The sequence below is a fragment of the Pterocles gutturalis genome, unplaced genomic scaffold (genome assembly GCF_000699245.1).
Source record: "Pterocles gutturalis isolate BGI_N339 unplaced genomic scaffold, ASM69924v1 scaffold45626, whole genome shotgun sequence".
Taxonomy (NCBI): domain Eukaryota; kingdom Metazoa; phylum Chordata; class Aves; order Pterocliformes; family Pteroclidae; genus Pterocles; species Pterocles gutturalis.
This window is the reverse complement of record NW_010104633.1, coordinates 22,770-44,637: the sequence shown is the minus strand read 5'-3', so window position 1 is coordinate 44,637 and position 21,868 is coordinate 22,770. Positions and strand designations below refer to the sequence as shown.

The window sequence follows — 21,868 nt, the reverse complement described above, 5'->3', positions numbered from 1 at the left end:
AGAATACTGTGATGGGTGTTCCTGACAATAATGGAAAAGAACTTGCTATTCTTTTCTTAGAAGCTGTTTGACCACTGTTTGGTCAGAGCTGGAAAGATCACTTCTTTGAAAGACAGGAGGTTTTCAAATAGGCTTCCTGGAATCATAATTGAAATCATGCTGCAATATAAGTAGGTCTAATCCAACATTTCCTGGTGCTTAATGGGAATGTTGCTATAGAAATTTGGACCTTTGAAAGAGGCACTCTGGGACTGAAATTCAAATAACAATCTTTATTCAGCTTCTGAATGCATACGTTCACCTCATGAATAAGTTCTGCAGTGTGTCCTTATAACAATTGATTTTTAAGTATTTGTTAGAGACATTAATGTAGCTTACAAAATAGGTTGTTAATGAAATGCCCGATGTTCCTAATGCACAGTACTGTACTAATTGGGCTCATTGTATGTGGGGGCATGGCTCTTCTGAATGAAAATAACTTCTAGGTGCAGTGCAGTGGCTGCCTGGAGTCAGTCTTCATCTGTAAGAAGCTGTTACATTAGCAGTGAATAAAAATTAAGGGATGTTTTGAAATAATGATTTATGCTTAAGACCTTTAGAACTTCTTCCTCTTAGAATACTTGTGTGCCCTTCAAGCTGTATCTGAAGTAATTGTATTTACTACTTAGTAATTGTATTTACTACTTTGTGTGGAAGCAGTGTATCCTGAAAAGGAGGGCAGATCTCATTGTGTCCGTTAAATGGTCTGTAAAATTACAGATGAAGAAGAGGAATAATTTGTTCTTAAAGTGGTTTTGGAATAGGCTCTTCTCAAATGTAGACTTCATGCTTATTTGATGGAACAGCAGGCGAGTGAGTATTTTACTCCCCTACCCCACTTACATTTGCAACAGCAGAAGAGGATGTAGAAGCAGCTTGTTCTCATGATACACAACACTTGTGAGAACTCAATTCTTGAAATTGTAGTCCCTAAGTTAACAATGCTAGGGCATTAATTCACAAATTGTACTCCAAGGTGTAATTGGTTCTGACTGGAAGGTGGTGTTTAGGATTAGGTTCTTGCTGCTGAATCGTAATGACTGCATCTACAGCATCATGGTAAGGCTCAAGTGCAAATTGCTGCTTTTGAAGACACTGGGCAGTGTGGAACTGTAGAGATTGCTTTAAACATGCAGGAAAAATGTGTTGCTAACTTTAGCTGTCAGAAGCCCTACTAATACTTCTGTTTTCACCTTGATGTCTTATTTTTCAGGTTTGTTTCTGACAGCTTTTGCCAAAGACAGCAGAGAAGGTGAACAAAACTTGCTGGAGTTGATGTAAATCTTTCAAGCACTGATAACTTTGAAGTGATTTATCACTGTCTGGCTGTCCAATAGTCAGATACTTTATCTAAGGCCTTGGCTACATTTATCCTCTCCTTCCTGCCATCTCCTTCCTCTCCCACCACATGTTATGGTGGCTGCTGCTTCCGCGGAAGTCTCCTGCAGTGGCCTGCACCAGCAGTGGCTTCTCTTTGTCTAAGGGTCCCAGCTTACAGGCGTTTGTTCTAGAATAATGAACTGTAGAAGATCATTGCTCTGAAACAGAAATTCCCCACCCCTATGATTTTAGAGGTTTATTAGCACAATATGTTTATCTACCATACTGCCTGTGTTCAGACACCATACAAGCTGCATCAGAGTTGTGGACTCTGCATCATGCTTTGTTCTTATGACAGTATATACCATATAGTGTTCAGTTAAAATCTTCGTAACAAGGAGAGTAAGCTTATGCAGCACCTCTTATGGGCATGATCTGCAGAATTGGTCTAGTCATCAAGTCACCCAAATTCACTGCTACTTCAGCTGCTCAACTACAGCGTTAGACTTTTAGCCTTCAGAGCCAATGTTACAAATACTGTGACAGATCTGACCCACTGGCTGTTAGCAGGAATTGGTTCATTTTGGAATGTGTCACACCTACTCCCTGCATCAGTGGCCTTACACTGCTGCAGTTAATTCACAGCACGGGAAGAACACACCAAAGCAGGATCCGTAGAGGAGCATGCCTCACCTCGCATAGCTTTTCATAAAGGCTTCCAAAGATCAGCAGACAAACACTTTTCTTTCCTACTTTTTAGAAGATCCAAGTGACAATACAAACAATGAAATTTAATAGCATTAGTTTCCAAATTTCTCATAACAGCCCCAGGAAATAAGTATCTCCTTGTACTCATGCTGCAGCAGAATACACAAATGTATGACACTGCAAAAGCTGAAATTCTAAGTTTAAATTATAAGAATTCAGATTTACTGTTATATACCTGCACCGGTGTCAGTTTTACAGTGACACAACCTAAACAGAGTCTGCCTTCACCTTCTGTGCAGCTATAATCTGAGAAAATAAGATATGAGAGTCCACTTGTGTGTAGTCTGTTATTAGCAGACAAGATATCCTCAAGCTTCTAAGTGTAGCCACAGACAGAGTATGATGGCAGTGGTTACAAGTTTCAGAAATACATAAACATACATCCAGATCTGCTCTGTTCTTGTACATCTCCCCTAACACAGCCAAACACCAATGAGATGCTCACCTGGGTAGCAGTTAAAGTGAATCTAGCACTTTGCCAGTTATCTTGATCAAGAAGTCAGCTGTAGTTCCACCCTCTCATGCAGTGAGCACTAGTGTCAGCTCCAACTACTGCAGCTTCTAGCTGTAACCTGAGCCAGCCATAGAGCAATATCTGTGTAGAGACTGATTCAGAACACTGCAGCCTGTAAGGTTAATCAGGCTGTGATTCCTGAAGTTCTGTGTTTACTTAGTTATGAAAACATGAAATCTGGAAAAAATGCAGAACACTCAGCAGCTTCAGCTAAAAGGAAAAGCTTACAGCTCATCTGTCTAGAAGGCCTGCTTTGAGCATGAAGTGCCAAGGCACTACTGTGCAGGCGACGTTTGCATTCCTGTGTTTGAACGTGTTGTTCAGCACAGTTGGTTCAGATGCTTCAGATGCTCCAGAGAGGTTGAGAGGCAGAGATAAAGTTAGAAGTTAGGAACACATAAGCCTCCAGTCTGAAGGAGGCTAAGGTGTGTGAAACTGAATGATAGCATCCCTCAAGTCCAGTTTCAGTAACTTCGCTGTCAGGGCAGTTCCTAGAATATCTCTTTAACTGCCCTGACAGTGCCTAGAATATCTCTGAATGTACACTTGTTAAGCTGTGTGGAATTTTCCTGTTGTAAACTTGATAATACTCATCCTTTTTTAAGCAGTGCACAGGAAGGAAGGTGGAAACTTTTGCCTGCCTTAGCATTTCTGCTTTGGTTTACTATTATGCCAGCTACGACTGTTTAAGGGATGAGTAGACTCATGTTGCTTCCTAAACATGCATTAATTCCGTGATATGCCCAGAACCTGAATGTATTATCTTGGTTAGAATCATGTTCTGTCAAGTTGTTCTACCATTGAACTTCTGCTGCTGAAGCACTTCCTAACCTGACACAAGATCATTGACTTGGTGAATGTTTATGAGAAAGGAGAGTATCCATCAGCCAGTCATGTACCAAAAGTTTACCTGAAATTTGGGGGGAGGTTACCTCTATCTGAGAAGACTTATACTTAATAATAGAGGAACAAAAAGGCAAAATCCTTCATGGGGAAGAGACATTCTGTAGAGGAACATTGTGTTCTGGCTAATTCATGGCTTCCATTTGAAGTCTGCTGTCATCTTTAGTGCACTAACCATCTTTTGTCTAAGTCTTAGCCACATGATAAAACCTCAGATCTGGCCATTTGCCAGTATTGTCTTTGGCTACTGTTGGTTGCTGTTCCTTTGTCCAAAGCAGATTTGTAAATCAGCCTGCTTATGGCCAGAAGTGTGTAAGGAGCAGATTAACTGTCAGTGAAGGAAAGCTTGCAGTAACTTTTCCATTGTAGTGTTCCATATTAGTGCTGGAGACATTCTGCCCTCCGGCTGTTTCAGAAACTCGGTGTAGTTATAAGAGTTGCTGGGAGAATTTAATGGATCTATCCAAACTGCTGGACAACTTCACTTGAAGTGAGTCAAAGCTCACCTATATGCAAGGAGTTCTGTCTGATCCCCTGAGCAGAGATGCTTATTAGTTTTTGAACATTCATATCCTACTGCTAAGGAATAGTCAGTTGTGGTCTAACCTACATACTATGAACAGGGTGTTCCACAAACAAAATCTGTATTTCAGTCCTTTTTGAGGACTAAGGTTAAAGTATTTAAAAGTCAACATGTTTGGAACCTTGAGGTGTTTACTTTGAGTTTGCTAGTTCATTTCCCACTTGATTGGCCCCTTGTTTTTGGAAGCATGTGTTGGTACATGAAGATGAGTTGAATAAAAGGCTCTTGTATTAAGCTTGGTAAATGCTGCAGTGTCAAGGCTTCTGCTGTCATTCACCGGTGGTTCCACTCCACAGAAGTTTGAGTTTAAAGACTCCCTGGATACTGCTGGTGTTGTACTAAATTGACATGTGTAGCTTCTGTTGTGACACAGCTTAGGCATGGCCTGAGTAAAGGATATTACTGGAAGAATGACCTCCAGCACATGGCAGGCTGTCTCCATGTGGTTGAGGACAGTAGAGCTTACCTGAGCAAGTCGGGAGCCAAATCCTCAGCCTGTGCTGTGCTAGCTTGACCTGCTTAGTGAGGGATTAGTTTCACAGCTTTGTGGTCAGAGTGTACTTGGGCTGCTAATTTTGTAGGGTGACTTGATCATTATTTCCACTTCCACGGGGTCTGCTATACTGTACTGTTAGCATGCACGGACTGTGTAGCTCCAGTGCTGGATGATCAGTGCAGAGCCTCAGCTCTGAGTGAATTCTCTATCTTTTGATTACAAGATCATGAATGTTAGTTATTGCAAAACAGAAGACATGGATTCATGTATCATCAGAAGCTTAAGTAGGTGCACAGCTGCTAATCAGATGCGTACACAACAGCTGCTGTTGCAAAATCCTGAAATGAACACTACATGCTGAACTCAGTGTTTCTTGGATTGCAGGAGTAAGTGGATTTGCCCAGGAGGAGTTTAGAACATCTCACCTCAATGCTAATCCTTGCCAGGATTTAAGAGCAAGGTCAAATAAGCAATGTTCCTGGAAGAAACTAATATACCTGTCATCAGCAAGAACTCTGTGTGCATCAAGAGCTCAATATTTGTGACTGTAGATTATTCAGGCTCATCACAAACATATGTACCCTGATCTTGTTTGGCTGCAGAGCCCCAATATCAGTGCCATGTGCTACTGGGAGACTTTGCTCTAATCTGAGGATTCATGAACTCAGGCTAGTTTTGAAACAATGACTCAAATTGTAATACGATTTCTGCTAATCCTACCCTAGAAGAGAAACTGCAAATGTCTGGTGTAATTAAGTTACATGTATCAGTTTGTTAGAGTAAATGACTGGACTTCTAAACTGTTGAATCTCTGAACTCTTATGGCAAATCAGAGCATACCTCTGAACAGATAATTCTATTTTCAGTTAAGAGAAAGATAGCACAGCTGTACTTATTCCTGCATTTGGGTATATGTTTGGTGCTGTGAAGAGCTGTTCTTCCCTGTAGCAGAAGCTGGGAAGGCAGCAGAGACATGAGCTTTCATTTATACTCTACTTGTCAGGAGATGGAAGAAAAGGGAGGCCATAACTTCCTGACTTTGTTCATTGCAGCAGTCCTGGAAGGTGTGACCATCATTTCTGGGCATCTGAAGCTGTCTGGTGGTTTCCTCTTGGTGCTCTGTGAATTTGAAATCAATGCAGGCAAGTGTCTAAAGGTTCAATGCCTCCTTCCTCACAGCCATTGTCTGTGGTCTAGCTCAGTGCCTGCTACTTGCTGCCTCTGCTCCAGGAGAGAGCTGGTATGGATGATACACCAGGCTAGTCTTAAATAGGCTCCCATTCTAGTCGGGCAGGGTATTATAAAGCACTCCAGCTATGGAGTAGGCTGGGAGCCTAATGCTACAAATCCCCCTGTTGATACTTGTGTAGGTTGTGTGCTGCATCAAATCCAGGGAAGGGAGAAGAGGAAGATATCTTTAGTGGAATGTGAAGTTCATAGAGTGCTTCCTACTTCACCAAGCAATGGTGGTTGTGACAATGTTTGGACCTGCAAACCTACTTAATTTTTAGGTGCACCTCGGTTTGGTGCCTTCTAGAAGCATGGACAACAGTGCTTTAGGAGCAGTCCTATGTCACCTGCAAAAGCAATATTTAAAACCCCTAACTACTTTTAAGTGGGGTTATGCTTGGAGAGACTTCCAAAGAGTCTTCCTAGACTCTTGTTTTATTTTGCTTTAGCTATCCTTAAGCTAACAGGGATAGCTGATCCTATTCTTCCTCAGCCCAAACTAATTACTAATCTTGATTTGAAACACCAGTGCTTTAGTGAAGTCTCTTAGTTTAAAACTGCTGTTCAGCCTAAAATTCTAATATGGAGAATACTTTAAGCACTGAGCAGGACTGGTGATAATATAATTCTCCTTCTCCATGTATGCCTGCCTCATCCTGAGCTCTGTTGTGCTGGTCTGTTAGTTTTGCATTTCCCTCTCCTTATTGGGAACTTGAACATGCAAGAGGTGGGAGTTCCTGTTCTGCAGCATTGCCAAATCATAGTTCTTTACTACTTAAAACAATTTTAACTTTGTGTAATAGTAAATCAACCACAGTGGCTATTGTATATCAACTGCAGGGATTAATAAAAGAAACCTTTAGATGTCTGCTCTAGTTTCCTGTTGGGCAGCAGCAGGACCAGAAGAGATGTAGCTTCTTCCCTGCGGTGATCTGAGCCATGGAAGATGTTCTGCCTTATGGAAGAGGAGACAATAGTTGTTTGGTGGGTGGGGTTTGGTTCATATGTTGACTACATACACATCAAATTCTTTCTCTGCAAGATGAGTAAGGGATGGAAAATCTGTTTTACTTGGCCTCCGGGCTTGTCTGGTTTTGTTTTTGTCATCTGATGTTACAGTTGCCAGACCAATACATTGCTGCCTTCTGTGCTAAATATGAGATTGTCTGTGTGAAAGGCTGGGATATTGTTTGTTTTTTTCTATATCTACAACACAGCTGCTGCCTTTCTCTTCACCTGCTCCCCATCTTTGGAGATAAATGCCCCTGTTATCTGCTTAGTAGGTTCTCAGAAGTTTTCTTGTTTCGTATGTTTGAGTTTCCTTGCCTTTCTTTTCTGCATGATGTTCCTGGTGCCCCTCTTGCTTCCTACAAAACTTCTGTCTTGTTTACCTCTGACACTCTATATATTTGACAGCTTTGTAGCTTGGCACCTAAATTTTCTGTATTTTCATAGCCTTGTCATGTGATCTTGGTATGTGGATTGTGAAGCTGGCGCTGCTGTCTCTAATGAGTAAATCTTTTTTCCTTGCCCTTCAACTTCTTTTCCTCACCTCACCCAGCTTTTCTGTTGTGACATGTCATGAATGAGCTGTGTTTTATTTCTGGCTTTCACATTACCTTAAATGCTTACTGTTGCTATGGCCAATTTGCTGGACAAGAAAATCATGATAACAGGTGCTGGTAGGGTTTTGTTGCTCTCCCAAATTGCAGAAGGTCTGAGGGGCAGGTGTGCTCTGTGGTAACAGCACCAGCTGTGCTGCTGCTTTCTCTGCCTGTCTGTAAGCTAGCTGTGGACGCAAAAGAACAAGAGAAGAACGTGTGTAGTGATACTTCCCGAGTACTCACCATACTCTTGGGGATTGCCCTCAGGATTAAAAAATTGTTTTCTTCTGTTAATTTTCCCAGTCATCAGTTGAATCACATCAGCACCCAGGTGTGTCCCAGCTTCATGAAATGTGGAGCGCGGAACCATTACCCTCTGTTAGGAGCTGCCCATGGCTTCAGAAAATTATTTTTGGAATCCACTATCTATTAATAAGATGCTGGGTAAATGGTTGCATGTTACCATCCGTCATTCATTTAATAAGCTATGATATGCTTATCCTATGTGAGTTTAATTCTCCCATTTTTTAGTCCATTTATGTATTTGATCTTTACAGCATCCTACGACAGAGAATTCTAAATTTAAGCATGTCTTGTATGAAAAACATTAATGTCACTGTGTGTTCCCAGTTCTTTTGCTGTAAAACGGTTGGTGATTATTCCCTAGTTCTCTCCTTCATGCCATTCATTTCTTTATGGACCTCTCAAATACCTGTCCCTTATCTTTATTCTTCTCTTCTATCCATCTGGATAATCTTAAATTTATGCTTGTGTGAAAGCTGTTCCAACCCCAACTGTTCTCATTGCTCAGAGAAAGTGATTTTAAGTATAATTCCCTTTTTGAACTGAATTGATGGGGACTGATTCTGGTGTTCAAAAAAGAGGCAAACCCTAGGTTTTTTAAGCAGTATGGTAATGTTTCCTCCTTTATTCTTTGTGTCTTTTGTAACAATTCTTCATTGTTTTTTGACCTTTTTGATGATGATGAGTAGTGAGCTCCTGTTTTTCAATAAATGTTTGAATTATTCCTTCCCCTCTTGTTAGTGATATCTGATTTAGGCTCTTTTTGTTTCTGTCAGCATTATCTTTAGAGTTAACAACACCATGTGGCATCACCTGGGTCGTTGCTTGTATTGGTATATTAAGTTGCTGAATAAGTGCTGTCTGATTTCTGTTTGACAGTGCAGCCACAATTTATTAGACATTTGTTTCAAGAGCAGTGCTGGACCTTGATCTATCTCATTGCTAATGACTTCTACAAGGTTTTACTTTCCGAGAAAACTGTACATGCATGCAGGCAATCAGGATGTCACCAGTTGATGAACAGCTGAAAAAATAATAGGGGTTCAGAAACTTAAATTAACAGTGTTGAGGTTGTCGCTAGTTTTTGTAATTCATTCTTTTGCTCTAGAAATGCATTGTGGAACTGCTTAGGAGTCTCATTTCTTCCTGATAAACTGTGTGCTTTGAAGATTTTTCTATTGTGACACAACAGTATGGTCTTTCTTAGAATCGTAACTCTACAGTAGTGTCATGCATTTGTTTCTTGATAATCATACATGTGGGATTTTGACAGCCAAACAAATATAAGTTTGTGCTATGGCAAGAGATTAAAAAGGCCTTTCAAAGGCAGTGCCCTAGTCTCTTACCAATGAATCTTTTCCACCTTTGCTGAGAGAATTCTTTTGAGCAGCTCTGGACAGTTTAATTATTTTTCACTGTGAGCTTTTGAGAACATTAGCTTTGGACTGCCAAAAAATACAGTATCTTGCAATTGTGTGTTCTTATTAAAAAGCTATTCTTGTTTGTGAGTGGTGAAAAACTTCTTTTACACTGACAAATACAGTGGTTTTGGTAGACTTTGGGTTTTCTTAATTGAGCTTATAGGTATTTTTTGTGTGCTCTGAAAGCATTGATTCTGCAAATAGCCTGTGGCATCACTTGCAAACAAGCATGTTACCAGCAGTAGGGTGTTGGGGCAGATCTGCCGGGGGCTCTTGCAAAGGGTAACAGAGCAAACCAGCTGTGAATTTCTCTGCTGTAACCAGGAAAGTGGTGGTGCAGAACTTTTCTCCACTACTGAGTTCTTTGAGACCTCTTTGTCAGGTCCCAGATGAAGGCTGGTTTGGGTAGATTTAGTAAGGAGGTATTGTCCTTATAGAGTCAGCAATTTAATATAAATTGAGTGAGAAGTCTTTTAATTCAGATTTCAAGTGTTGCATATTTTTGAGTCTTTCCATGTGTCATAATGTGGTAATATTTCTTTGTTTTCTTATTACTTTGCTATCTTCTTTTGTAATCATAGCTTTTAGGTTTTTGAGACCAGGACCATGGATTGTTGACAACGTGTGTAGGCATTATTGAAGTACTTTGGTTAATAAAGGACAGATTTATGCTATTATCAATTTATTCTTCTTGTCATTCATATGAGTGGAAGCTGGTGTCTTGATGTGCTGTATGCTTTCCTGTTAATACGGACTAAGCCTCTGATAAATGGTGGCATTTCTGACAAAAATTACATTATATGAAGTTAGGAACAAAGTGCTTGCTATAGATACGCATGTTGTGCTTTGCAGATATTGTGTTTTTAGGAGGCTACAAGGGACCTCCAGTTGCTGTTTTCAAAGAAATTAAATATCTTTGCTCTGGTAAGGCAACTAATAAGGGTAAACATAGTATCTCTCTTTGGGAGACAGCCAGGAAGATTTTTACCTTAGAGGTTTTTTTTCTACAAAGTAGCTCCATTTAAAAAAAAAAAAATAGAATAAAAACAGGTAACATGGTGCTGCAATGAATGGTCTATTAAGTTAGCAGAACCCATCCTGAGCCCTTTGCGAGTATAGATAGCAGGCTAATCTCCTCAGATACTTTCGCCCCATCTAGCTTCTGATCAAAAGGTTTGTTTTAACTCTGCAACATTTTGACTGCTCAGTATCATTGCTGTTTCCTTTCTCTACTTAAATTAGCATTTTAGGTCTGCCTTTCACTGGGGCTGTGGAAAAAAATCTCCTGAAATAAGACTTGCCTTTTAAATGGTTGTTAATAAAGTTGCTGAGCAATTGAGAAGTGTGGTTGGGAGCAGAGAAAATTGCCATCGTTGTTCCCTTTCGTTTAGGTAAAAAGAGAAAAAGCAGGAAACATATATAAAAAAAGTGCAATTCTGCTTAATGCATGTTTGTTTTTTTAATCAAATCCAAGGTATTTTTGAAGAAAGGAGTTTAGGAGTATTCTGAAAATAACTTTAATTTTCTGTGGATAAGAATATCTAAATTACACAAGAGGGTGTAAACTCATCAAGAATGTATGTCTTAATTTCACTGCATAAGCCAGTCATTGATTTCCTGAACTGATGTCACAGGTACTTGATTTTGTAATTTTCCTCTATTGTATTTCCTGTGGCAGGATGCAAGATTACTCTGGTCTATCCATTTATCCTTTGAATGCACAGGCACAATACTGGTGTTAATTTATGTTTTACAAATGCAGCAGTCTGATGCAGCTTCAGGCTGAAGCCTGTCCTCCGAGACATTTAAACTATAGTGATTGCTGTTGCACAATAATTTACAGAAGAAAGGTGCAAAGCTGCGGGAGTCAGGAGTCATTAAAGTTTTGAACTCTGACTCTGCTGTTTTTCCTGTAAAAGCAGATTGAATGCCTGGATGCCTTGGAAGCGGCTGCTCGGGCAGAGGGCCTGCCACTGGACACCTCTGTGCATTCCCAGCTGAGAATGCTGGATGAAGAGCATCACAAGGGCAAATACCACCATGGACTGAATGTGCTGAAACCCATACGGACTACTTCCAAGTAAGTCTTTAGGCTACAAAAAAACAGATATAGCTTTTGCTTTTCAAACCAGTCACAAAGCAGGATTGCAGCTGTAGGTCTGCTGAATGATACTGAAAATGTTTAGGAAGTATGACTGGCATGAGCCATTCGATACTCTGAGTACTTTCAATGAGAGGAGGCTTTACTTTTGTCAGGGATTTACAGTTCTGTTTCCTTTCTCATTTGTTCATGATTATTTTTTTTTTCTTTTAGACACCAGCACCCTGTTGATAATGCTGGGCTTTTCTCGTGCATGACCTTCTCCTGGCTCACTCCTTTGGCCCACAGAGCATACAAGAAAGGGGAGTTGTTTATGGATGATGTATGGGCTTTATCAAGGCATGAGTCTTCAGATGTCAATTGCAGAAGGTAGAGCCATCTTGTTCCTTGTTATTTTCTTGTTTCCTTTTTTTATACATTAGATGACAGCCAATGATATAGTAGTGCCCTGTAAAAGTAGCACTGATATTTTTTCTTCCTTTCTCAGAATAGTGGAATTTAGTTTTGTCTTTCACAGACCACTTCCTCCTGCTGCACTGTTTCTGTACTCTTGCCAGTTTCAGTGAACTTAGAAGATTCTGTCTCCGGGAGTGTTTTGCAATAGTTTTTTTTTATGATTTTGCATGTTTTTAAACTGTTTTTTTTGTTGAAAAAAAAAAAACCCCAAACCAACAAACCCTTATTTCTCAAGGCTACACTGAAAAAAAATCTTGTGCTAAAATAGTGGAGAGTAATGCTGACAGTAGCAAGGTGACTTGAATATGGGTCAGATCTTACGATCAGGCTAACCTTTTATGGCTAATGAGAATTTTTCTAAGGTTTTGACTCCACAACTTGTCTGTCAGATCAGCAAGGAAAGACTGTGACAAGTCAGTATACTAAGATCGCCAAAGAGACTCCGGGCAAAGCAAAAGGCATTGTGTTTTTCATCCCTCTCTTCTGTAGAAGTAACACAACATAGATATTTCTCTTTACTTCACATAATGTACCATGTATTTATTTTTCTTGATATCTAGCAATCTGTGTTGCTCTGAGCTAGTAAGTGCTTGGAATTTTCACAAAGAAGTACCTATGAGATTGTATTTTCTCTCATGATGAAACATTTATAACACGAGCTTCTCTTTTTATTAGGCTGGAAAGATTGTGGCAGGAAGAACTGAAAGAAAGTGGGCCAGATGATGCGTCTCTCCGGAGGGTTGTGTGGATTTTCTGCCGCACCAGGCTCGTCATTTCCATAGTGTGTCTGATGATCACGCAGCTCGCGGGTTTTAGTGGACCAGTAAGTAATATCCATCCTTTTTTTAACAACCCCAGAGGGCTTCATCTCATGGCCAACTGTAAAATCTTAAGATTTCATTGCAGAATCACTTAAATGTTTTGACTAGCTAGAAATTTTGGGGCAAAATTCCAAAGTGATTCAATAATCCAAGATAGGTTTCCTACAGCTGGTGGATCGGTCGCGGAATACCGAGGGAAGTTCTCGGAGAAGGGAGGGAGAGTTTAGATATCTTGGAGGAAATGCACACTTGTTTTTTCTCTTTGGTTTTGAGTATAGTGTAAAGTTCTTCTTTAACTGGTATGTGGTCTTTTTGCGTAAAATTCCTAATGTGCAGGTCTTTTAATTGTTTTCTTTTTCTTTTTGTCATTCTGTAAATTTATCTTGGAATGAAATTCAGTCTGATAAAACACTAATTTTAGATTATTGGCATTAATAGCACAGTCTTCAAGAAGTGGAATGAAACAATTTTATTAGAGCACTACTTACAAATAATTTATGAGAAGATCTCAAGAAGTCTGTGGGTATAGTCTTTGCTGATCCTACAGAGAATGGTCAGACAGGTTCCATGTAGAAGTGTTAGAGTACGTTATTGCCTCTAGGAACTGCTGCTGTTTGTTACTATGGGTCATAATGAAGATAACAACATATGGGACTTGACATTCGCACCATTTTTTGTCACCTGTTTGTTGCACGTGCTGTGCAGATTTACAGTTGAAATTTTGACTAAATTTATTCTCTACACATTTCCCTTGAGGAGTAGGAGCAGTATTACTGCTAGTAGTACACGTTTCAGTGTGCTGGTAAGCTGAAGGTTCATTTCTTGGGTAAGTACACTTGGGTGCGCTGTTAGGTGAAATGTCTTTATTTTAAAATGTTTTCCTGCTTTTAAATGTCTATCAGAATTATGTTCTGCTTTTTAAGCCTTTTTAAAGTTTGCCTTGTTTCATGTAATATGAATAACAATAAATGTTTCTGTGGTATTGTTTTCTTGGTAATAATTTATAGTAGCTTGTATTATAAAACATATGAACATAGTTTGGTAATTAACAATAAATCGTGATTAAGGTTTTAACAGCACTAGCTTTTCCCAAGAAGAGCTTCTGTCATTGTTTCACTGCAGGGCTTAGAAGCTGCTTTTTTATCTTTAGCAAAGAATGTGCAGCAGGGTTGCCCCTGATTTCTGTAGTGTAATTTCTTCAGCTGAACTGCTGAATAAGAGAGATCGGAAGGGGAAGGAGAAAAACAAACCAACTTGACTAGGCCAGAGGCTATCGCTGCAATTGACGCTCAATTTGGGCAATTCAAAATTGTCTATGGACATTTGCCAATTTGTAGGCAACCTTATTCATTTCTCTGAATAAGGAACAATTTCCTTTTGGTTCCATCATTTGGCATGAAAAATAATAAGTCTTTACCATCCCTCCTCCCTGTTATTAAAAAATGGCATGCCTCATAGATATGCCTATGCTGTCTCCTCAGAAGTATCAGGGCTTTCTTGTGTTGTTACACCTTTCAGTCACACGGAAGTGGAAGGGGAGATCAGGAAAAGCACTTGGCTTGACCTCATGAATTGGTAAAAATTATCAAAATGGAGTTAAACACTATATTAAACTTCAAAAATTGTAATCAAATGCCTATGAGCTTGAAATGCCAGCCAAAAGCTCTGGCTCTGCTAATGAGCATGGTGATGGTTATAACTGGAAAGTTGTTGCAGCCTTCCTGTGTGTGGGATTTTTTTTTTTTGTTCATATCAGAGAGATCCTTCAAGGGTCTTTTTTTTTTCATTTTGATAAATTATGCATCTGGCACAGTATCCAAACCTGTAACCTGGTGAGACAGCTGCGTGTGTCAGACTGCTTTGTAATAACCATCAGAGTGTACTAGTACAGGTGAGATACTATTTATCTCCAGGGAATATTTTATGCCATTTGATCAGCTACCAAAACTTTCATGTTGAGATTGAGGAGCAGAGAAGTTTTTTTGATTACTAAACATAATCAGTTTAACTCCAGGTCTGAACAATGTACCTCTTTGCAACTGTTCAGAGCTGTTCTTCCTGTTTGGGAGATGGGGAAACTTGCTATCTTAGTGGAGTACAGCTTGTCAGTTTGGTCAGTTATTGGAGGGGGGAGTGGTAAGCTGTTGGAGGTAAGTTTCCCAATTTCCCAGTTGGCTCCAGTTGCAGCCTGCCCTGTGCTGTCGCACGCTGGCTGCAGCAGGGACGCCAGCACTGCAGTGGGACCAGTGACAGAAGCTGTTCTTTAGAATTTTCAGGATGGCTGTTTTCTGCGTCAGAATGAGGCAGTCCTGCTGGGCAGAGCCAACGCCAAGAGCAAAGGTAAGGTAATGTTTATTCAATGGGAATGCTTAAAACAGCCGAGCAGCTAGTACCAGCTACTGCGGTAATAGTCACAGGAGTTCCTTTTCCCCCATTAGCTTGAGTTTTAGTACTGTAACTTACTTGTTTTGTAAATAAGTTTATGCTGTATTCTTGTAATTAAACTAGTTTTAATTCAAATAGTATGTTTTCAGATGTAAATGTTAATTCTGTGTGACTTTTTTCCCCCTCCCTTTGCAAAATTCTTTAATCTGCTGTTTCCTCTTTTCTTTCTTCCGGATAAAAAAAAAAAAATGGGGGTATAATGTAAGCTGGTCTCTGTTTCATCATGGGAGATGCTGAATCTATAAAATAGTGCTGAAAAATTGCACTAAAGTTTTGGGAGGAATGAGACCCCAGGAAACATCTACTATCTTTATACATCCTCTCTTGGAGACTTTCAGCAATGCTGTGGTGTGCGAGAAAATGCTTGCAGTCTGCGACCATCCTGAGTTACAGCTCGTGAGGAAAAAGGGGGATTTTCACCCCAATTGCTCAGTGACTCGGTTGCATATGTCGGATTGAATACTGGAAAAAGAAGTCAGTAATCTCCTTAGTAACTGCAAGCCAACTGTATGCAGTTGTGGTCCAACCAGTCGATGTAAAACTAAATCCAAGTAAGGAGAAAGTTGGAATGGGATAGATCTGTGAATGTGAGCTCCTCACATTTGTTCAGGGATTGGTATGTAAATTTTTTCAGTGGCCATTCTAGAACCTGATGGACATCTGGCTTTAATTCACACCTGTGAAAAAGAAAGAGCAAAATTATTTACAGCATGTTTCCTTGGTTCTGAAGTGCAGAATTATTTTTCCCAGAACAGATGAATTTGATCTCCATTTTTTTTCTGCTGTTTGGTGCTGGGCTATACCTATCAATACCTTTGCCTGAAGTAGTGGGTTTTTTTTTTTCCCCTCTCTCTTCAAGCTATACAGAACTCTTATTTACAAAACCTGGTTTAGCCAAGAGGACTTCAACGGACTATGATGTGAAAGGCTTCTCAAATATTTTCTTTGGTCTCAGATTTTTGTGTTGCTTTTTATTGTGGGCAAAGGTAATTCTCTGTTCTGTACTAGCGTATCAAAGGCACCAGTATCTGAAAGCATCATTTGCTGAAAAGCTCTTTAGAAAATCTTTTGTTACCTGTGAAGCCTTTCTGTAGGATACATTTTAAACCACATTTCAGAATTTGTGCAGCCTCAGAAGCCTCCTCTGGCACCTGCAAGTTTGACTTCTTTTGGACTTAATGAACAAGTACTATTGTGTTTTTGTATCTTTATAATTTTGTGTGTAGTTTCAAATCTAGTCTATGTTAGAGGCTGACTGACTGTTAGATATTAGCTCTTTATAATTATCCTGTATGTGCAAATTGTACGTTTATACAATGCTCTACCTGTTGTACAGTGTTTTTGAGATGTTACCATTTAAGATGACGCTTTATTTCAAATAAAAGCTTATTGATTCGCAGTCAATAGTATTTAATATTGCTGGTGATTGTGAGTTGTATGATGTGATATTGTGCCGCTGGACCACAAAGAGCTGGAGGTGGGAATCGGTGGTTCTGGGGGCTGTCTTCTTTCAGCAGGTGATATTTGAAATGTGATTTCTGAGGTAAAGTGTTCATGTTTTGGGGGGGTGAGGGCATGGGGAGGGGCTGAATGTTTAATTTTTTTGTGTCTTTTTTTTTTCTCCCCTGTCCCCAATGATTTGTGGTATTGCGTATATTGCGTACCTTGTGCTTTCTGCTTGTTTTTTTCTTTACTATTAAACTGCTGATGTTTATTTCCAGGAATGTTTTGCAAATGTCCTTCTCACTCTTCCCCTCTACAACTGTAGGTACATTGTTCCTTTTTATCAAATAAGCACGTTTGAAGCAAACCAAAGATAAAATAGACAAGGTCTTAATGTCACGTAAAGGAATGTTTCTTAATGTGCGCAGATGTATAAGTAGTGACTATATTTTAAAACTCTTCTATATGATAATGCATTGCTTTCAGCTAACTGACAGATTTATGTTAAGTTAGAAGACACAGAAGATTAGAAGCGTACTGCGAGGAACATGGTTCTAAATTAAACTCTCTTTACCTACTAAATTTGACTCCGTGCTTGGCTCTCAGCAGGGCTTTGTGTTACAGTACTTCTTGTATTGACACCTTTTACTTCTAGAAAGAAGATGCTTTCTATTTCAAACGGCTCTTTTAAAAGCAAAGTAGCCTACTTATTTCTAACTTAACATAAAGTTGTTGCATAGTCTTCTGGGATGATGGGGTGTTCATGCGAGTTTGCATTTCTTCCTGTAGGCATTTGTTGTGAAACATCTTTTGGAGTATACCCAACAGAGTGAGTCCAACCTGCAGTACAGCTTGTTTTTAGTTTTTGGCATCTTTATGACGGAAATAGTGCGATCTTGGTCCCTTGCGCTAACCTGGGCTTTGAATTACCGCACGGGGGTTAGACTGCGTGGAGCTATCTTGACAATGGCGTTTAAGAAAATTCTTAATCTGAAGAACATCAAGGAGAAGTCTCTTGGAGAGGTAAGCTACAACATTGTTTTGGAAACTGCAGTGTGAAAAGAGATATGCAATATATTCCTTTGGGAATGAGCTGTGCCTTAAATCTAAATAATCTGTTATGTGTATTTTTCAGCTCATAAATGTATGTTCCAATGATGGTCAAAGGATGTTTGAAGCTGCAGCAGTTGGCAGTTTGTTGGCTGGTGGCCCTATTGTGGCCATTTTAGGAATGGTTTATAATGTGATTATTCTGGGCCCAACAGGCTTCTTGGGCTCTGCTGTCTTCATCCTTTTCTACCCAGCAATGGTGAGTTGGAAAGAGTTAAGACTTCCTTTGTTTTTATTAGGTCGGACATATGTGTAGTTCTGAGTAGAAGGTGTTGAAATGTGCTAGATTTAGCCCGTTTATGGCGCTGCATGTTATCAAAGGTGTTTCTAAAGATGGTGTGCGAAGCAGAAATTTGGAAACAGGAAACTCAAAATGATAAAGAAAATCAGAAAATGGAAATAGCAGAGCTGATAGATTGAGATAAATATGCGTTGCTAAAATAAACTGCAGAATGCTCAGGTGCTTGTGGTTGAGGTTGGAAGGACACAAGGTCTCCAGTTTGTGTAGAGGAGCTCACTGTTGTATGAGCACATTGCTCTTGATTTCAACAAAAGATATTGAAAAGCACTGCGTTTGGGAGAGGGTGGTGTTGATTCGTTACTCCTGCCTCTGCTGGGCAGTGAAACGGGCTAGGTCAAGCCAAAATCTTCTTGCCTCTAAAATGCCTTGTAAGGCTGCTGAAGATTTGTCGCTGTATTCATAATACAAGTTTTAAAAAGCACAGAGGCTGAATACTGAGAGGTCCCCTTTGGTCTAATTTATCTTGCCTGTTTTAAGGACTAAAATAATTGGAATTGTATTTTAAAGAGGGGAATGAGGAATGGAGTTTGATCATTTTTTCCCGTTCTTTTCAACAGTCCTTCTCTGTTGATGGGGACTCCCAAAGAGATTGCAGGTGTTAAGAAGGGCAAAGAGCTGAAAATTTCCTAACCTAGCATGTGTTAGCTTTGAATTTCAGACCAGGAGTGGGATGAATGTAAGATTAGCAGATACTTAGAAACAAGTGACCAACGATTTATTTTCAGATTGGTTTAGTAAAAATGTTAACTGTTTTACCACCTTCATAGCACTGGCATATGGTAGAAATTGATCTGGCTGTGCGAAGTCCAGCTTGCTCTTTTGTCTTATCAGAGCAGGTTAAAAGGTTGGCTAAAATGGGTTCTAGTGTTCATTTGCCATGCGGGTAAACTTGGTGTGTCTTTAGGTTAATGTGTTTCTAGTCTTTGTGTTCAGAAACTTTTACCAACATTGAATAGTAGCAGATTTGTTAAAGTCCACACCTTTATTTTCACAATTTTTATTTTTGTTGAAACTTGCTTTCGTGAGCCTAGTGCTCAGTGCAGATGGTGTGGATGGATGTGAATAGTGTTTCCAGCCTGCCTTTTTATGTTAGAACAACAGTTGCCTTGCCCTATCTTGCATCCCTTTTTAATATTAAAAACCAGCTTTCTCTGGTAGTTGGGAGAAGGTGAATGTACTTACTCTTTGAGTTGCCACTAATGGTTGCTTGGTGTTGCCTTTTGTTTCAGATGTTTGTATCACGCCTCACAGCTTACTTCAGAAGAAAATGTGTATCAACAACAGATGAGCGGGTGCAAAAGATGAATGAAGTGCTTAATTACATTAAGTTCATTAAAATGTATGCCTGGGTCAAACCATTCTCTCAAAATGTTCAAAGTGAGTTTACATAATCTGTAAACGTTTCCCTTTGTGCAGATGCCCCATTGCATGGTAGCCTGGTGCATCCTCCTAGCTTAGTACCATCGGTGTTGATGTACATGTGGTGTAATAACACCTTCATCCTTCATCCTTCCTATTTGTTATGCACGAGGGGTTGGACAAACAGTCCTGCTTCTAGAGTTTCACCTTCTAGCATAAAGATGTTTGTGGCTTGGCTCTGATCTTAAATTTAAAAATTTTGTTCAATTTTTTATAATTCAATAAATGTGCTGGCTGCTTCATTTTTAGATAAAGTGAAGTGACCTCTGTTCTTGTGGAGATTTATGGACTGTTATAGTTTGCTTCTTGATAACTGTGGTCTCTATGAGGAGCTATATAATGTGATAAATGCTAAAGCGGAAAGAATTAGGCCTCCCTTAGTCTTTATAACACTGTGGTAGTGTGTGTTGTGTATGTTGAATTATACTTCAAATGTGGTGCCCCTGTTTATATTTATAGAAATTCGTGAGGAAGAACGTAAAATCTTAGAGCGTGCTGGCTACTTCCAGAGCATCACTGTGGGCGTAGCTCCCATAGTTGTGGTCATTGCCAGCGTGGTGACCTTTTCTGTCCATATGATCCTTGGCTATGATCTTACAGCAGCCCAGGTAACTTATTGCAATGTTGAAAATATTCTTTACAATATTGCTACAGTAGCTTTTCTGCTAAGCCATTTCTCTTTCATAGTCTTTGCTTTGTGGCTGTGCCTTTGCAGCCAGGCTGTAACCTTGCTCACAGAAGTAAACATCCTATGGGTGTGACAGCAGTAGATGTAGTTTTACACGTTGCACAAAAAGCTCTCAGGGCTGTTTCAGTCCTGACCTTCCCCAGAACAGGTTTAGAGCTGAATGTAAACCAGGAGCACGTAAACCAGCACTCCTGTTTGCTACTCAGATAGGACATTGGGTTTACTGGATGTTTTTGTTTTGCAGTGTGCTTGGATGCAAACAGCACAAATCTGTCTTAAAACAGGATTTGAACATGGGTCTTCACAACTAATAGGCTAATGCAGAATTTGCTAGCTGCTGCTTTTGGTAGACCTACAAACACTGAAGATGTCTGTCTTGGTCTGTTACAAAGTACTGGGGAAAGATTTGGGTAGATGTGCTGCTTTCTGCTGTTTGAGAATATGTGGAATATTTAAATGGTTATTATTGGACTGTGGGCCTTTTCTATGGCTTTGAATTGCTGCTGTTCTTTGAATTCAGCTTTTAGAAGGTTGGAGTTGTTAGTGTATTGCATCCAAATGTGATTCTCTTTCTTGTCTCATTTTTAGGCATTCACAGTGGTCACTGTTTTTAATTCAATGACTTTTGCTCTAAAAGTAACACCTTTCTCAGTGAAGTCTCTATCTGAGGCATCTGTGTCTGTTGACAGATTTAAGGTAAGCAGTCATTTGGCCTTGCAGTTTGAACTGTAAGTGTGGAGTGTTGTGTGCGTATAATAGATGCTAAGGGAACATTTGGAAGTTAATGTTGTTTTAATATCTGAAGAGTTTTTTTTTTTACACTTAGCATTCCAGATTATTGGATTCTGCAAAAGAGATACTAATCTAGTGAAGGAGTATTAGAAGTTTAAGGTAATACCAGTGCGGGAAGCAACATATTCTTATTTAATGATTTTAGGGTTTTGATGTTGGCCACTGTAAGAGATAGAATACAGGATCTGTGGCCCGTGTAGCAAACAATCCTAGCTCATCCTTCAATCCCTGTGAAGTGAGTACGCTGTGTGTACTTCAGTATGAACTCAGAGGACAGGCCTTTGTCTTCTCTCTTGAAGACAATAGTACATCGCACATTGCAGAAATTTACACATAGGATTCCACAAATGTTGACAGGTCTATGGATTCTGTGTAATGAATTCAAGAAACAAATCTGGGTGTGAGAAGAATGGGATCTGCAGAATGTTTTTGAGATCCAGTTGCTTTTGAGCATTTTTGTTTCATCTTAGACATCCTACATCATGCTTTCTTAAATCCAAATGCACTGAAGGGAGTTCTGGGGTGGGGGAAGAGAGGGGAAGTTGTAGTATCTCCCAGTTTGGCTGTAAACTGTGTAGGGAGTGTAACACAAGGTGCAGATACTCTAATGTCACAGTCAAAATGTGACTGACTTTTGCTCTGTAAATGAGTATGAGCTTTCTTACGAATGTGTGATTCAGGTGTAGCAATTGCAAGACTAAGGCTGAGAACTGAGAAACCTTCACTCTCAAAAGCCTTCTTAGTTCAAAACTTAAATTATGTAAGTGGAAAACATTTTATCTTGTAATTAAACTCTGTGAAAAATCTTTTCCTGATCTATGTTGGTTGTAAATACTGATAGATGTGGTGGAAAACATGATACAATGGACTTAATGGCTTCTTATTGTCAAGCAGCCCAAGATAGGTCAGCTAAATTTGTGAGATTACTTTTTCCCAGCAGAAAAGTTGCTCAAAGCGACCTTTCCTCTCCAACCCTTGTATTCTACTCATGTGTTTTAATCTGGAAATTACAGAATTGCAGTTGCACAAAGTGTTAAAAGAATAAGTCCCTCTCATATCACATCCAGAATATTGCAGTTCTGTTAAAGTCTTGGTGTATCTAAGTGCTTCC

General features: G+C 39.6%; 1 protein-coding gene across 1 annotated transcript in view; it reads left to right on the top strand.

Moving 5' to 3' along the window:
• ABCC5 (ATP-binding cassette, sub-family C (CFTR/MRP), member 5) overlaps positions 1–21,868 on the top strand; it is a 43,990-nt gene that overhangs the window by 2,813 nt on the left and 19,309 nt on the right. Inside the window, exons 2-9 of the mRNA XM_010087123.1 lie at positions 11,104–11,261; positions 11,496–11,651; positions 12,414–12,561; positions 17,237–17,470; positions 17,583–17,756; positions 19,088–19,235; positions 19,737–19,885; positions 20,554–20,661. Of these exons, the coding sequence (XP_010085425.1) occupies positions 11,104–11,261; positions 11,496–11,651; positions 12,414–12,561; positions 17,237–17,470; positions 17,583–17,756; positions 19,088–19,235; positions 19,737–19,885; positions 20,554–20,661 (1,275 nt within the window). The remainder of the gene's footprint in view (positions 1–11,103; positions 11,262–11,495; positions 11,652–12,413; positions 12,562–17,236; positions 17,471–17,582; positions 17,757–19,087; positions 19,236–19,736; positions 19,886–20,553; positions 20,662–21,868) is intronic.